Genomic DNA, 16,469 nt, shown 5'->3' with positions numbered 1-16,469 from the left:
CCCTGAAATCCATCATGCTTTATCAAAGCATTGTCTGGTGGCTGCCAGAGCTGTTGATTTAGCAGATTTTCTTCTGTATATTGCAGAATAAAATGAGAATCACAGAATGTAAGGGGTTGGAATAGACCTTAAAGGTCATTGAGTCCCAACCCCCCTGCCATGTGCAGGGACACGTCCCACTACATCAGGTTGCTCAAGGCCTTATCCAAGAAACATTAAAGGAAAACTTTGTCTTGCTTCACCTTCCTTCTTTTCTGATTGTTTGGATTGCACATTATTTAAGGACTTCTGCTTTTTTTCAGGAGCATTCATGGACTCTTCCATACAGATATTTTTTGTTAATTTTTCCCCATGCTGATGCGGCTTCTGGAAAACGATGGGCCAGTTATATATTAACTGGCAGTACATTTACTAATTTTAAAAATAGGGCTTTCTGGCTTTAAAAAATAAGTTTTTATCTAGAGATTTGAAAATGTGCTGTGGGTAGGTGAGCAGCTAGCAGCTGATTGCAAGGAGAGTAAGTAATTTAAAAAAAGGTTACAAATATTTTCTTTTAAATAGAGAATGAAATAACGTTTATAGCCAAGTAAAGACAGATCTAAATACAGTTGCATGTCTGTCACTTTTACCATTAACTGCAGTATATTGGGGTGATAAAAGAACAAGTCAAATAAACTGCAGCTGTAGCATTTATGGGTGAGGAATGTAGGTAGCAAACGAATTATTCCACAAGATAAGATGTCACTAGAAGCAGTAGAATGTGTCTAAAGTGACCATAATGTTTGTTGGACCAAGACTTGCCATTTTTACAAAAGGATTCTTGTGTGACAGTGACACTGTGCTGAGAGCCTCAGCCTTGTGCCCAGACAGCTTCATCTTCTCCCTTGCTGGGAAATGCCCCGATAAGGAATGGAAAGTAAATGGTGCAGAAAGCTGTGATTTTTTTTTTCCCCCTATTCTTTTTCTGACATAGGAAGAAGTGAGAAAAAGGATGAACTCCCAGGTGAGCCAGGGACAGCTGTGTGTGGAGGAATGTCATCACCATCCTTTTGGGAGACAGGCAGCAATGCCTGATGCAGGACACCAGCCCCTTTCTTTGCCTCACTGAAGAAGCTCTAGGAAAAATAATTTTGGGGAGCCATGTCCACTGATACAGGTAAGTGCAGTTAAACATGTGACTTGCAGGTACTGCAGATAACTCTTGTTATTCTCTCCTTGGCACTGCCCCCTGCCACACAGGCCATTTTAATTTTCTGCCCTACTCTGTTGTCTATCCATCCATAGTGTGTGAGCTTTGAAAACTTCAGGTCCAGACACCGAGGTGAGACCAGAGCCCCCCAATACCTGACCCTCACAGAGCAGAATTTATCACTGCTTCATTTCCCTCTGATATGCTTGTTGCATTTGATTCATGAAGTTTTCAGCTGCAAACCTGACGTGGTAAAAGACACAGCTCGATGCAGGGATTTCCTGTCCTGTCCCAATGCCCTTGAGGACTGTCGGGCAGCAGGACCCAGCACAGTGCCAGGGTCAGCAGTGCCAGCCCTGCTGACACAGTTTGGGAACTGTGTGTGTCACCGTTCCCTTCCCCTGCTGGAGGCACTGAGGGTGTCTCTGGCTTTCATTTGCCTCGCTAGAGCGAGTAATTAACTGATCAGTTGGCTTTAACATTCCTGCAGTAGTTTAAAAGTGCCAAATTTTTAATGAACATGGGGTTTTTTGGATAGTCCACTTAACCGCTTGAATTACTGTGACGAACCAAAGCAGACCTTGTTCTCCAAGGCAATGGCTTCCCATACATGTACATACAAATGAGGGGGTTTGAGGATTTCTTTTTTCAGCTGTGATGCAAACCTTTAAGAACTTGTTCTTCAATGTGTTGCTGGATAGATACTTTATCACTTCTGGCAAACTAGATCTCCTCATGGTTTCTTACTTTTTGTACAGTTTTCAGTTTGTCCTTCTATGCTCTTTGTGTGAGCACAGTGATTTATGCTCTCTAATGTTGTCATCAGATGGGAAAGAAACTGACAGCACAGGGACGGTGCAGGTACTGCAGACAGGAGATTGTTCTTAAACAACATGGGAACTTGGGTTTGTTGTCTCAAAGTGTAAAGAGATGGTGGGAATTGTATCAAGCTCTATGATAGGATCTTAAATGAATTTTGAACAGGAAAAAAAAAATTTTTTGTCTTCTGGAGTTTTATCAGAAGTTATAGTGAACCCCATAGCTTTTAAAATATATAAATCAGCTGCTGATGAGCCCAGTAGTGGTGGCTGAGGAGTGACCTGCAATTTATTCCAGAAACCAATGTCCTCTGTTTAGAGGGTGACATTTTCATGTCCAGCTTAGACACCCAGTGAAGACTGATGTCTCCTACTCCATGTCTGGTAGCTCCTGCTCACTATTTCCAGATGTTGCTTAGTAGTTCTTTCTTCAGATTTTCTTGCAAAAACCAGGCATGACGCTGGTTGCACCAACTGGGATCATAGTTTTAGCAAATTCACCTAAATCCAGTGATGACATCAAGTTGGGTGGGAGTGCTGACCTACTGGAGAGCAGAAGGCTCTGCTGAGGGATCAGGACAGGCTGGATGGATGCGCTGAGGCCATCGGTGCAAGGGTCAACAAGGTAAAATGTCCTGTCCTTGGGTCACAATCACCCCTGCAGAGCAACAGGCTGGGGCAGAGGGGCAGTGGCAAAGGCCCTGGGGGTGCTGGTGGCAGTGGCTGAACAGGAGCCCAGGATCACCCAGGTGGGCATCAGGACCAGGGCAGTGATTGTCACCCTGTACTTGGCACTGCTGAGGCCACGCCCTGAGTGTTGTGTTCAGCTGTGGGGCCCTAACTACAGGAAAGACCTGGAGGGGGAGGGAACAGAGCTGGGGAAGGGTCTGGAGCCCCAGGAGGGGCTGAGGGAGCTGGAAAGTGGCTCAGCCTGGAGAAAAGGAGGCTCAGGGGGGCCCTTCTGGCTCTGCACAACTCCTGACAGGAGGGGACAGCCGGGGGGGTCGGGCTCTGCTCCAGGGAACAGGGACAAGAGGAAATGGCCTCAAGTTGTGCCAGATGAGGCTTAGGTAGGATAATGGGGAAAATATCTTCACAGAACAGGTTGTCAAGCACTGGCATAGCTGTCCCTGGGTGGGTATAAAAGATGCGTGGATGTGGCATTCGGTGACATGGGTTAGTGGTGGCCTTGGCTGTGTTGTGTTAATGGTTGGACTCAATGATCTTGGAGGTCTTTGCCAACCTAAACAATTCTATTATTTGGCTTTGTGTGTGTGTGTTTGTGTGTGTGTGGGGGTGTTGATGGTGAGGTGTTGCATGAAATACATCTTGTCCAGCCTCATTTATTCTGAGTCTATGAACTGTGTGGACTGAAGGCAGCCTCACCAGCCTAGTTCACACATTCCTAACAGTTTCCCTAACTAGCCAAATGTCTCTGGCTCAGTCCTGGCATGACCTGGCAGAATCCTGGCTCTGTGCAGCAGCTGCAAGGTGAGGGCTGCAGCCCTGGAGGTGGCTGGTAAGGTGGAAGAGTAGGGCTGGCCAAGCCCTCCCAAATCATCTGCATGCCAGGTTTAGCAGCCATGGGATTCAAGAGTGTCAGAACACACAGGCTGTGGGCTGACTGCCATGCCAGGGAGCCAGCACAGTGCAGCCTTTGGTGGTGCTCCCCAGGAGCCAGGGCCTGGCTCACACCCACCCTGCCATGAACCAATGTTCATTTTTCCTGTATGTGCTTTCTGCACGGAGGCCCACGTGGAACAGTTAAGACTTTTAAGTACTCTGTTCTTTTCAGTCTGTTGATTATGAGTTGGTGTAAATTCTTGCTGCATTAAGATGTCCTGGATTTTTATTAAGTACATTTGTGTCACCCATGTAGTAAGGCCCTGCTAAAATGCTTTGAGTTGGCCAGTCTTTGTGCTTTTTTTTTTTTTTTCTTCTTCAAGGAGGGCATGGATTGCTCATTTTGAATGAATTTTTGAAAATAATGAGTGAGAAAATAGCATGTATGTGAAGGCCCTGCAGAAGTATGGTACATCTGTTTCAAAGCACCAAAGTGCAGACTGTGTCCCTAAAACAATTGTGGCATCTGTAACTCTTTCCATTCTGACTGTGCAGAAGAAAAATTTGCCAAAATAGCCGTTGTGGGAAAACCTCCAAGAAGTTTCTCTTCCAGCTGTGAAGTCATTTGGGCTTTGCCAAGCCAGGGTGGCAGAGCTGCAGAGGCCCCTCTGATGGGAGGGTGGCTGCACACCCGAAGAGCAGCCTGTGAGTGTTTGATGTCTGCCCCTCACTGCAGGGAGGAACATTCACCAGGAGAGCAGACTGCCCAGCCTGATGGAAAGGAAGGACACTGACCATGGGGAAACAAGGAAGATTGGCTGTTGTCCTCTCTCTCCTAGGCCAGCTGGAGACAAGACACCAGTGCCCCTTCTGCCCACCAACAGACACAGCTGCTCCTGAGGACCACGGGGTAAGGAAGGCAAATGTGACCAAGCTCCCAACTATGCCATGAAACTGGAGACAGGGAAGTGGCAAAAAGCTTCAGAAGGGCAAAATAGATAAACATGCATCTCTTTGATCCTATCAGAGCTCTGTCCACAGTTTCTGGATTACTGTGACTAAGCAAGAATATAGAGAAAATTCCCCAAACCAAGGTCCAAGTGCTTCAAGCTAAGTTCATAGCCCATGCAAATATTTCTCTTGTAGACCACTCCAAAAAACGATGAGAGTTTTGAAAAGGAAGTGTTCCTCAATACTGACTGTCCAACATGTGAACTAGCCAGACTGGTTAAAGCTTAATTAAAAAGTGCCAGAGTGACTAAATTATTTTCTAAGTGCAGCTGCAGAATGTTAGCTGTGGGCATATTTTAGACCTTAATTAGTAACACTTGCACTGGAGGACCAAAATCTTTCATGAATGCAGCTGCAATCAATTAATATCAGTTAGGCATTTCTGTAGACAATACAAGGGTTCCTGAAAATAGTTCTAATGCCTACCTAGATTAAATAAAAATAAAATATTTACATGCAACAGACTACAAAACCAGAGATAACTACAAAATGTCTTTATTGAAAAAAGCAGATTATAGCATCTAAGGTTAAATGAAACTTCTGACTTTAATATTAAATAACTTAAGATGATAGCAAGTAGCTTCTTCTTTAGATAAATAAATCTACATTTCCCAATTTTTTTCTTCAACAATCAAGGGAATCAAACACTGAAACACAAAACCACAAGTAATTCCAAAGACTAAAAGACAGAAGCACATTGAAAGGTTTTACAAGGATATATATATACAAAAATAGTTAACTAATGTATATTTTCAGCATGTAAACTAGTTACATGATATACAAACTGGGAATTCATATATTTCCTACAAAATAAAAATCAACGTTGGTCCAAGTTCTTGGAAGAAAACTATATTCTTTTAAAGAAAATGAAAATATTTCTCAAATGAAAACTTAATTTAAGTCAAATTATATACTCTAGTTACGGCATTAGTTACAGGATGAATCACAAACTTTTAAACTTTTCTTGAAACACAAGAAAGCAGCTTTTGTTTCCTTTAGAGCTTTGGTTTACTTTACTACTCTGGAATTTCTGGTCTTAAAGAGTTCCTCTAACCATGTTTTCCTTTTGAAGCTCCATCTTACAAAATATATACACACACGTGCACACAAGGAAAAGGAAAGAAACCCAAACAAACCCTCTCTGTAAGCTCAATTCTCTGAGTGCATTCTTTTGTTTTCAAATGATTCTTTTGGTCCTTTCTTTGGAACACGCCCTCCCGTGGACAGGGACCCTGCACCGCCCACAGCAGCTTCTGCTGGAGGGGCTTGGGAAGATTCCCCTCCTACATGGGAAGGGCAGGCCTGATGCAAATGGCAACAGGTTGTTGTTGATGTCACTTTATGGAAATGTTCTGAAAGTACCGTAACGGCTTCTGAAGAACAACTGCACCGTAAGGTGAACTTAGGAAGTTTTCATCTGTGTTGAACTGATTTAACACAAGAATATTCCGTAAGAAAATCGTTAAAACAAGATTTCTCATTTACATTATTCCCCAGGCAGGAGGTAAAATGTGCAGAAACTGTCACTAGCACTAAGGAGTACAGCACATCATTCTTTTAGGTTGATTTTATTTTTCTCTTTGATTTGAAAAAAAACCCAACCAAACTTGGCAAATCTCACTCAAGCCCCAGTTTTTATAGTAAATGCTGGAAAAGCAAAGCTGCACTTCGTAATACAGTAATGGAATGCATCTGTCTATAGAAAATACTAGAAAAACAGCTGCTGCTTTCTGGTCTTAAACAAATTGCTTATTCTATATTGACATATTACCTTTCAGAATTTTTACCATGATGATACTTAACAGATCAGAACTGCAGAGAACTACGAGAGACTGAAAAATCAGCATGTCAAATGAAATTAAATATTATTCTGTTCTACAGGATGATCGTTTTGAAAAAAACATAAATAAATGGTCTAGTATGTTTGAAAGTGTGCTGGCCCTTGGAAAGTATGTTGGGAATTAAACCTGCCCCTGATGGAGGCAAAGTGTTCAGGAAGGTGCTGGCAGAGGACTGGGCTGAATGCCAGGGTAAGTCACCTCCAGCTCTGTCCACTGTCAGTGTGAAGGTTTTGCTTCTCTACTGGTAGGGCAAAGCATTTTTCCAGTGCAGCAAGTAACTGTTATTTGTTCCCAGGAACAGACCCAAACCTTCTCTATGTATTTTAATGATATTTTCTTAATCTGGGTCCCTTAATACATATATATAGTAAAGACATGCAAGTGAAAATGCCTCAAAGCTAAATGTGGTCCAAAGCACCCTCCTGCAATGGAAAAAACATTCCATTGCAGCTGATGCTAAAAGTTTATCCTGAAGCTCTGGCACCTTCCATGTTTGTAGTAGCCTGAAGGAATTGACCTAGTCATACATTCCAGTTTAAGACATTTTTTTTCCCTTTCTCCATCATTTGCTGGCACATGTAATTCCACTTCCTCCTGCGGCTGGGCTGCTGACTATGGACACAGAGGGAGTGTCTGCAAATGCAGAAGTGCATGTGCACTCCTGGCCTCTCGTTTGCAGGTCAGGCTTCTTGGACCACAGTGCAGAAATGGGGCACTCACTGCACTCTAGTTACTTCAAATCCTGGCATTCACATTAAGTATGTTAATTATAACCTGATATATATTAACTACAAAATTACTTTGCCCAGGAGCCTTCAGTAGGACAGGTTAATCTAGGCCAGTCTGGCAGAAGTTCAGAAAGCATCCCTTTTGCTCCTTACTAACAGAAGAAATAGTTCTCAGGAATTTTTCCTGTTCCCCTTCCCCCCACCTTTCCCCATAAGGAAATTCCAGACGATCAAAAAGTTCTGTTAAGGCAGTTAATTATTCCACTTAGGAATTAGTGGCCATTGGATGCTCTTTGTGCTTTTCAAGAGCACCACAAATGGCTTTCAAAAAGTCAATGGAGCATAAGAAACTAAACTGCAATGGTGTTGCCAAATAAGTCATTCCATCAGTCTGCATGCTGAATTTAACACGGGATCATTTCCGAACGGATCAGGCAGATTCTCAAGTGTTGAGAACTGGCATAGAAATGTCCCAATTTACACATGCCAAGAATCCAGTCTGGTATTTCTACTTCCTCTGGAGCTGAAGAATTTTATTTTATTGTAACTTTGAATACAGTTAAAGACAGCAATGATAGATTGCAGCTTCAGGAAGGCTGGGTCAATTCTCATGAGAATGCAAGGAATTTTTTTGACATACAGATGTGTGATTTGCATGTAAAACATCAGCACATGGTAGAAAACAAACCATAAAAAAAGATTCATCTAACTTCCTATATGGAAGACATATATTTCGCCCCAGAGGTCTGAGGGTACTGTAAAAGCTTATGCAAAACATGAAAGTGTGTACATTCTATGTACAGCTAACACTTGTTGTAAACACTGATGTTTCATAGTCTCTCTAAATTACTATTCCTGCCATACTGCACTTTGCTTTCCAATGAAGACAATCACCATAATCAGTTGAAAAGTAATCTCGAAAAGAACACAAAGCTGAAAAGGTAATACCAAACCACTGTGCCTCTCTTTAATAATTGTCTCAACATACAGTCATGAAGCAGTTGGTAACAAATGAAGTCTTGGATAAAACAAGCAGTAAAAGACAAGTGCACCTTTGCATAGAACCCTATTGAACAAAAAACAGGTTTGAAAGATGAATTCTTTAGTAAGTGCCAAATGGAACAGTTGATAGGAATGCATTTTGAAGCCACGGCTACACAAGCAGCAATTAGAGAGGGCTGCAACTGCTGACCCTGCATGTGCCAATCTTTTGGATACAATCCTCTGTACTGTGGGTTTTACATCAAATGCTTGCCATATTTCTTGAACAAGCTAAATAATTAGTCTTTGGATGACTGTGGGACCCTGTAGAAGAGAGCTGGCCTGGCACTTCTTCACAGAACACCTTCACCCTTGCTCAAAACTGCCCTGCCTAAAACACCTGCTTGCTGCCTATTCCCTACTTCTGGAATCTAAGTATTCCCTAAGACCAGAATTCAACAAAACTAGCTAAAATGCTAGCATTTATCTTATCATGCTTGCTGCAATATGATAAGGTGCTAACTTTTGGAAAGTAATTCTACACTCCTTACTTGGGTGAAATCTCCACTGAAGGAAGAGAGTAGGGAGTGCAGAACAGCCCTTTGTACCATTGTTTTTAGAAATGCTGACATTTACAGTTACAGTTTAGTGTAATTGTTTGTTCAAGTAGACAGTGTCTCAGTGAAAATGTCTAGATAAAAGAATGCATATGTACAAGATCAGAAAAGGACCCCTCACCTCTGATTCAAAAAATAAATAGCTGGTTTAGATGGTTATTACTGGAACCTCATCTTTAAAGGAACACGAAAGTAATTTTTACATTTTTGTCTTCTCTTTCCAACGGCTTATTGATCATGGAAATGTTTTTCAGAGTTCTGTGACATGCATGGGGTAGCTTGGAGGTGGATGTGATGGCAGTTTGATATTAAGGCGCCTGATGTGACAGCTGTGGCAGAGCAAGTGGCCCTCTAGGGGGTAACAACGATGGCCTTCCTCATCATTGAGCTGCAAGCCACAGTCCTGGAAGAAAGAGAGACATCCCAGATCAGTGAGTGACTCAGGCAGGCCTCTCACAGCCCTGCTGCCCTGCACTGCATGGCCCCAAGAGCTCCCTCCCTGCCTCCAAGGCCAGCAGCCTCCACAGCTCCTGGGAGCTGCACCCTGACCATCTCACACTGACATTACTGAAATCCAACAGGACAGCCTGTAGTAGTGCCCAGCCCTTTTTTTTCACCACTCTTTCCCATTCTGGTCTCTTCTCCATCTAATAAATGGTGATGAAAATCAAAAGCCTAAAAGCAGGCCAGGGGCTGACCCTGACAAATAGAACCTGGAAGAGGCTCGAACCGAGCAGGAGCTGATTCTGCAGCAAGGCAGCGAGCCAGATGTGGGGGAGCATAAGCAGAGAATGAAAGAGGAGGGAAAAAGGGGGGAGAGGTGACATATCTTACTTCTGGAGCAGGTCTACACTTTCTCTAATTTGGAATTAAAATTACTTGAAGACTTCAAGGTCAGTGGTCCACCTTTAGTGGAAATGCTGGTACCTCTCAGACTGACATGTAACTACAGACAGGGACAAACAGAAAAGCAGCTAACAGTGATCCTGCCTGCTGACTCTTATGTACACTGCAACAGAGACCATCCTGATTTCCAACTGCCATCACTGTAATTATGAGGGCATTTAGAAATCATTGAAGTTTGGTACTCAGATTTAATGTTTCAAGTATGTTAAATGCTTAGAAATGATTACTGTGATCAGTTCTGAGAAACCAGAGGTTCTGAGTATTTATCTGTGCACTTGATAGAAAGAAAAAAAAAAACAAACAGAACAAACTGCATATATAGGTTGTTTTAGTGCTAAAAACCAATGCAAAGCTTTTAACTGAATACAGAGTATCGTTTTTCAGCTTTCACAGCTCGAGTTTAAATCCCCAAATTTTACAATACTGAAAGAAGACTGAAAATGGGTTTTAAAGTTAAGCTTTAAAACTGGAATGTTAGTTTAGAGAGGTCTTAATTAAAGTATCTGCCAAGGTAATTTTCTCTGTGTTGCTACATATTATAGAATGGTTTTATAGCAATTTATACAAGATTTAAAATGAGAATTTACCAATTTCAGATGCCCTACAGATGTGCCAAGTGTTTGTATCTTCTTCCCTCTCCAAAAGTGAATTCCCTTTCTGCAAGGAGAAAGCCTGCCTTGTCAGTGGATTCCAGTTTCAGAATGGGGCTCCAGTGATCTGCAAAAGGGCTTGAACTCCTCCACAGAAGTCAAGTGGATGCACGTGAAAGAGATGACACAGAAAAGCTGCAAAGTTTCCAACATGACCACTGACTGTGCGTGGCCACCAGGTGAGGGTGACATCAACAGCAGATGAGAAGTGGCTGCCTAAGTCATGGCAGCCTTTGCTAAAATCTTCACATGCTACCTTGTGTACCTCAGAATACTGGCACTCACTTTTCCAGCAGCATTTGGGGACAGCAGTGTGCAGAGAGCCTGATTTGAGAGCATCAGGCAGTAAGCCACCCCTGCTGACACATGGCTAACTCCTGATTTCTGTACATAAATGCACTCTGCCTTTCTGGGCAGATGTGGAGGCAGCTTGATTTGCCTCAAATGGGAAGGAGAATGGGGAAATGAATAATGAAACAGAAGGAAAAATAAACCCCCAGTGGGACATTCCAGCATAAAGTCAATAGCCTGAGAGCAGGGGAGGGAGCTGTCATCTTAGGTGAAGCCTGCACAAAGCAATAGTTGGGGGGAAGGAGGAGGGAAGTTCAGCTCTCCAAAATACTCTGATTTCCTGTGCCAATTTCTCTTGAAAAATTAATAGAAATGGATGGAGTATCAGGTGTCTGTTGAAAGGAGATAGCTGAGTGGATGGGGCCTTCTTTACATTTAAGTACATAACATTTCAAGATGCCCTGAATTTTGTTATTTTCTCTCTCAGACAGAAGATTCTTCATAAAACCTTCATGCAACAGTGCCCAAAGGCAGCATTGCTGTATTGTTGGCCCTGGTGCTAATAGGTAAGATCTGTGTGGATATTTGTGTGCTGTGTCAGAGTGCCAAACCTACAGCAAAAGGGAAGTTTTTGGTTGATCCCAACTTAGTGAGTTTGTTTCCCTTCTCATGCTCCTGGATGCAGGACTAAGGATGAACTCAGGTCTCCTCTCTGAAGCAAGAGCACTAATTCCACAACTTGATCTGTGGCAATAAATGTTTAAATGTTCTGCACAATAAGAAACTACTCCCAAAAAAGTGACAGAAAGATAATGGTATCCTGGTCAATTTCCTAGTAAAGATTCAATATTCATTCAGCATGGAAAAAACAGATCCCCTAGCAAGGCCTTCCAGTGACACTCCTTCCCTGCACAGCCAATGTAAATTCAACTCTCCTCAGATCAGAGCCCTACAGACTGTACCTAGAGATGAGGAAAAAGAGAACTGGCACCTACTCTTTGCTCACTCCCCATCCAGAAGTATTGAGAAAATTCAACCCAACAAACCAAGCCCAGCTTTGAAGCTGGGAGGTATGTATTGGGAAAAACCCCTCCAAAACTAATTTGGTACTGGCAATGGCAGCACCGCTTCCAGGCCAGGCAGCATTCGCCCGTTTGTCTTCCTCCAGGAGCTGTGGGGCAGAGCCCTACCTGCCCAGGTGTGCAAGAGCCAGCGAGTGCAGCCCGTGGGGAGAGTCAGGGTCCCCCCGAGGCTGAGCAGGTCCCCCCAAGGCTGAGCAGGTCCCTCCCCAGAGCCAGAGCAGGTCCCCCAGGGCAGAGCAGGTCCCCAGGGCAGAGCAGGTCCCCCCAGGGCACAGCAGGTCCCCCCAAGGCTGAGCAGGTCCCCAGGGCAGAGCAGGTCACCCCAAGGCTGAGCAGGTCCCCCAGAGGCTGAGCAGGTCCCCCCAAGGCTGAGCAGGTCACCCCGAGGCAGAGCAGGTCCCCCAGAGGCTGAGCAGGTCCCCCCAAGGCTGAGCAGGTCACCCCGAGGCAGAGCAGGTCCCCAGGGCAGAGCAGGTCCCCATGGCAGACCCTGCCGCGGGGCGGGCGGGCAGAGCCCGGCGCTCACCTCGCAGTGGTAGCACTCCACGTGGTAGTCCTTGTCCATCGACACCACCCGGATGGTCTCCTCGGAGCCCTGGGGGGAGCAGAGAGAAAGTGACAGTGGTGTCTAAGAAGGGTTTTTTTCAGTCTTCACGCAGTGCCCAGCTCGTTGCTTTGCTGTTTTCCTGGGGGAATCCCCTCTGCCCCCATGCAGCAGAGCTCTGTGACCACTGAAGGTCTTGACCCTGAGACATGGCACTGCACCACGCCTTAGCTGTGTAGCAGCAGTCTGGGTGTCTGGCACATCTAAGCTGCAGAGGTCATTTGGGAAGTGTAGCCAAAACCTCATACTCAAGGAACAAATCAGTCTTGAAATCAAGTCATCTTCCAAAGGCACCCAGAATCTGAACAAATTACCAGTCAAAAACCTGCTCACTGGGTAACTTTTCCTTGTATACATCCTGCTCTGATTTCCAGGACTTGTATTCCTCTCAAACCATTGCTGCACAGCTCTTTTGCACTGTGTCTCCACAGAGACTGACATACCAGTCTGGCAGGTAATTAATTACGTGCACAGGCTAAACCTCAGCGTGAGGGTGGGTGCAGCAGCGTTGTGCAATGCCTGGCTGAGCCCCAGGCCCTGCAGAGCAGCCCATACCCTTCTTGTAACCTCACAGGCTCTTTTCCTGATCCACTCTGAAGACAGAGCTCATTAAATTGGTTGCCTTGCATTGTTTCCAGTTCCAGGTGTGGTTAGAGCACCAGATATGATGTGGACTATGTCTGAGAGAAGCTGTGGGCAAGTCAGCACCTGCACTGCTAGACTTGAACTAACCTAAGAAATCTCCCAGGGAAAGAATACGGAGTGTGTCCTGAGTTGTCAGGTGAGTCAGCACTATGACTGCCTTTTAGTTCTTTTTCTTTCTTTCTTGAAAAGAAAAAAGAATTCTTTTTTCAGACCCAAATTCAGTGACATTTACATAGAGGTTTTTTCCTCACAACCCATCAAGACAAGAAGTTCTGGTTCAGCCTTTATAGGTTTTTTTTTGTTATGTAAGACTTGGTCCATTAACAGAAATACTAATGACAAATGAGAGTAATGTGTAGAGTGATGGAGGTGGGCACGTAGAGGCTCTAGCATCAGGCTTCACTGGGGCACAGCAGCTTACAGCAGGGAAGCTCTGATGCTGTAAACATGGCCAGAGGAAAAGCAGGGAGATGCTGAGGCCCTTACTTACAAATGAGCTGGTCAGTGACCTCAGCAAAGGCAACTCAGAGGGTCCTGCAGCCACCAGAGCACTAGGGAGCCCCACTCTGGGCTAATTGTGCCAATAACACTGTCAGCACAGGCTGAGCTGACAGGCAGGTTTCACCTGGTTCCATTTTTGTTGTTGCCTTTGCAACCCCTTTAAGAACTTTCATTCCATTGCCACTAAGGACAACAGACCGTGTGGCCTTCTCACAGGGTCAGTAACCATCAGATGCCTTATCAAGGGCTCTACTCCCTGAGTTGCTCTTGGAGCCCCAGTCAGTTTTTTCAATTAAAAGAGGTTTCTAACAGATTAATGAAGACCTGGAAAGCACCCTAGAGATATAAAGTACTATGCTGTAGTAGTGTGACTATTACAACCTCTATTACAACTATTACAAGTCTTGGGAGTGACTTTACTGCTGAACTGTGTTTAATTTAGTATCTAACATAGCAGAGATTCTGGGAGAGGGAGGAAAAGCCTTTAGTGTGTTTTTAGAAAGTGCCCATATGCCAACAGCTGTTTCCCCTAGGAGTCAGAGCATGTTAACACCTACCTGTGCTGGGAGGATTGGCTGGTTACAGGAAGCACATTTCGGTGCAAAAACCCTAGAGTGCAAGAAGAAAGTGTTCCAATCACATTTAAAGCATCTTCAAAAAGTAGAAGCAAGAGAGCCATCCTAATCATGCCTTGTTTTTAGTAAAATGGAGATCCACAGGATTTGAAACACCTCTAATTGTTGATATTCAATGAAAAGGAGATTTGGGAAAAGCTCATCTATCCCAACTTTACTGTTTAGGTCTTCCTGACCTTGAGGCATAGTGAATCCACCCCTCTTCCTATATATGCCATTTTTCTTTCCTTCCTTTATTTATAAAACCATTCAAATTCTTCCAGAGCCTTGATGCTCGACTACAAAGCAGCTCCTGACTTAGGGACTCCCACTCTGACATCAGAAAGACATAACCATGTGTCCTAAACAGGAGAGGGGCTGATTGTGGCCAGAATCAACCAGCTAAATACACAAATGGGCTTATGGTCCACAACTGCATTTTATGACAGTCACTGGGCCAACACTCACTGTGTCCTTGTAACACAGGCAGATTGGCACCAACAGGGTTGAATCCAGGGTGATTTACTCCTGCTGCATAAGTGAGTTATTGGTTAACTGGAGCTAAGAGTAGGACCCCGTTGCCTTTGAATGGAATCAGTAAAGAGTCCAAAAGTAATCTTTTGAACCTCTACCTTTTGTCAGGTAAGGGTCAAATTGTTCTAACAGTAACTGCTTATTACATGTCTTCTGTCTCAGTTAACAAAACTTACACCTGTGTCAAGCACTGCCAGAACCTCTGCTCTTGAAACAGCCAGCAGAACCTACCAACACTTGCAGAAGTGGCCTGGTATAATTAGTGTTGGTAGTCCTGAAAGAAGTAGAGGAACAGCCCCCAAGAAGCCCATCCTCTGACACAATTTGATTTTCAGCCTCACTTGGCCACTGTATGCCATACTGGGCCCGTAAGGTGCTACTTAACAAACCTCAAAACACTTTACAAATGCAACACATGAAAGAAGCAGTTGAGGGACACCTGAGCAAACAGGAATGACCTTTTTATCTATCACAAGGCTTGTAACTACATCAATGATTTAACTGCTGTAATTTTTCTGAGCATGCACTGGATTTGTGTACTCACGTATGGTAGTCTTTGACACAGTAAATATTGTTTTCCACATCTACAGTGAAGGGGACTCCATCCAAGCACTCGTTACACACCACACAGCGGAAGCAGCCAGGATGATAAGACTTTCCAAGGGCCTGTAAGATCTTATGAGGCAAACATCAAAATAAGTGGATGCATGATTACATGAGATATTCTCTCCCCATAAACCACTGTGTCTCTCTCATTCTTAATAATGACAGTGAGAAAAGCACTTCAGGATGAAATTACCACTCTGTAGATCTGTCAGCAAGGAGTCTCTTAAAACAATCAACTTCCTTATTTTAGTGGGTTTCAATATGCTCCCAATGAAGAGCAAGAACTGAAAATCAGGCCAAGCCCATCAGATTTAGCTCTGCATAGCCAGTACTGCCAATGGAAATTAAAAATGGCTTCACAGACCACTTCTGGGGAAATCCCAAATACAAGTTACTGGGATACAGAGTTAATTTACAAAACTTAACAGGCTGTGACAGACAGAATCCAAACTGGTCATTACTCAGAGAAGTTAAATGACAAAACAAGGAAATAAAGAGGTGCCTCTTTATTAACTAAAGATCCTAATATCCCAGAGTTACTGACTGGTTATCACTGATTATAGAGGCCCATCGGTTTCTGATAAAATTCCATCACTATCCATGTGTTTGGATACTGATCCATGCACCTGCCCAGGCTTTTCCCACGTTGACCTTCCCTACTGCATTTTAAAGGTTTCAGGGAAAGGTCTGATGCAACCTTGGCTGCACTACTACAGAGCAGATCCTCCACTCCTGACATCCTCGTACGTGACACTCAGTGTGGCACTGGGACACTGAGGAGGACGCTGCAAGCCCATCAACACGCCCCTGGGAAGAGTGAGACACAAGTTATCACTTTCAGGCAGCTCTCAATCGATTATAAGACCAATTCCATACATTTGGGGTGTTAAAAAGTATCTTTGGAAGGTAATTTCAAAATTTTAGCTGCAACCAGTGCTCAACTTGGAGCTGCTGGGAAGTTTGACATGAAAAATCTACACAGAACAAGCTCCCACGGCCCTATAGGTGATTCCATGAATAAAGATCAAACCAAGAGGAAAGAAGTACAGAAAAAAAGGCCAATTTAATTTAACCTTTTTTCCCCTCTCTGATGAAGCCCTGTGGTTCAGTAGTATCAGACTCTGTTTGACTGGTAAGGCCTCTCTGGTCCCTGTGCTGGAGCGTGCTGCGGTGCCAGCCTGGCACAGCTGTGCAGCCACAGGCCCTGAGCACAGGGCAGCTCCTCACCCAGCCCTGCAGAGCCCTGCAGAGCCCCAGTTCTGCCCCAGGCCAGCACATGGCAGGGCTG

At 44.2% G+C, this 16,469-nt stretch overlaps 1 protein-coding gene across 2 annotated transcripts in view; it reads right to left on the bottom strand.

Moving 5' to 3' along the window:
• Positions 1–5,060: 5,060 nt before the first annotated feature.
• WTIP (WT1 interacting protein) overlaps positions 5,061–16,469 on the bottom strand; it is an 85,177-nt gene continuing 73,768 nt past the window's right edge. For both annotated transcript variants that reach the window (XM_053987677.1, XM_053987678.1), the window contains exons 5-8: positions 15,120–15,250; positions 13,985–14,036; positions 12,204–12,272; positions 5,061–9,151 (exon numbers count right to left, since the gene is read on the bottom strand). In XM_053987677.1, coding sequence (XP_053843652.1) covers positions 8,999–9,151; positions 12,204–12,272; positions 13,985–14,036; positions 15,120–15,250 — 405 coding nt within the window. In that variant the 3' untranslated portion in view covers positions 5,061–8,998. The remainder of the gene's footprint in view (positions 9,152–12,203; positions 12,273–13,984; positions 14,037–15,119; positions 15,251–16,469) is intronic.

The sequence above is a fragment of the Vidua macroura genome, chromosome 11, assembly GCF_024509145.1.
Source record: "Vidua macroura isolate BioBank_ID:100142 chromosome 11, ASM2450914v1, whole genome shotgun sequence".
NCBI classification, from domain to species: Eukaryota; Metazoa; Chordata; class Aves; order Passeriformes; family Viduidae; genus Vidua; species Vidua macroura.
Note: the sequence above shows the minus strand (reverse complement) of the source record. Positions and strands in the feature narration are given on the sequence as shown.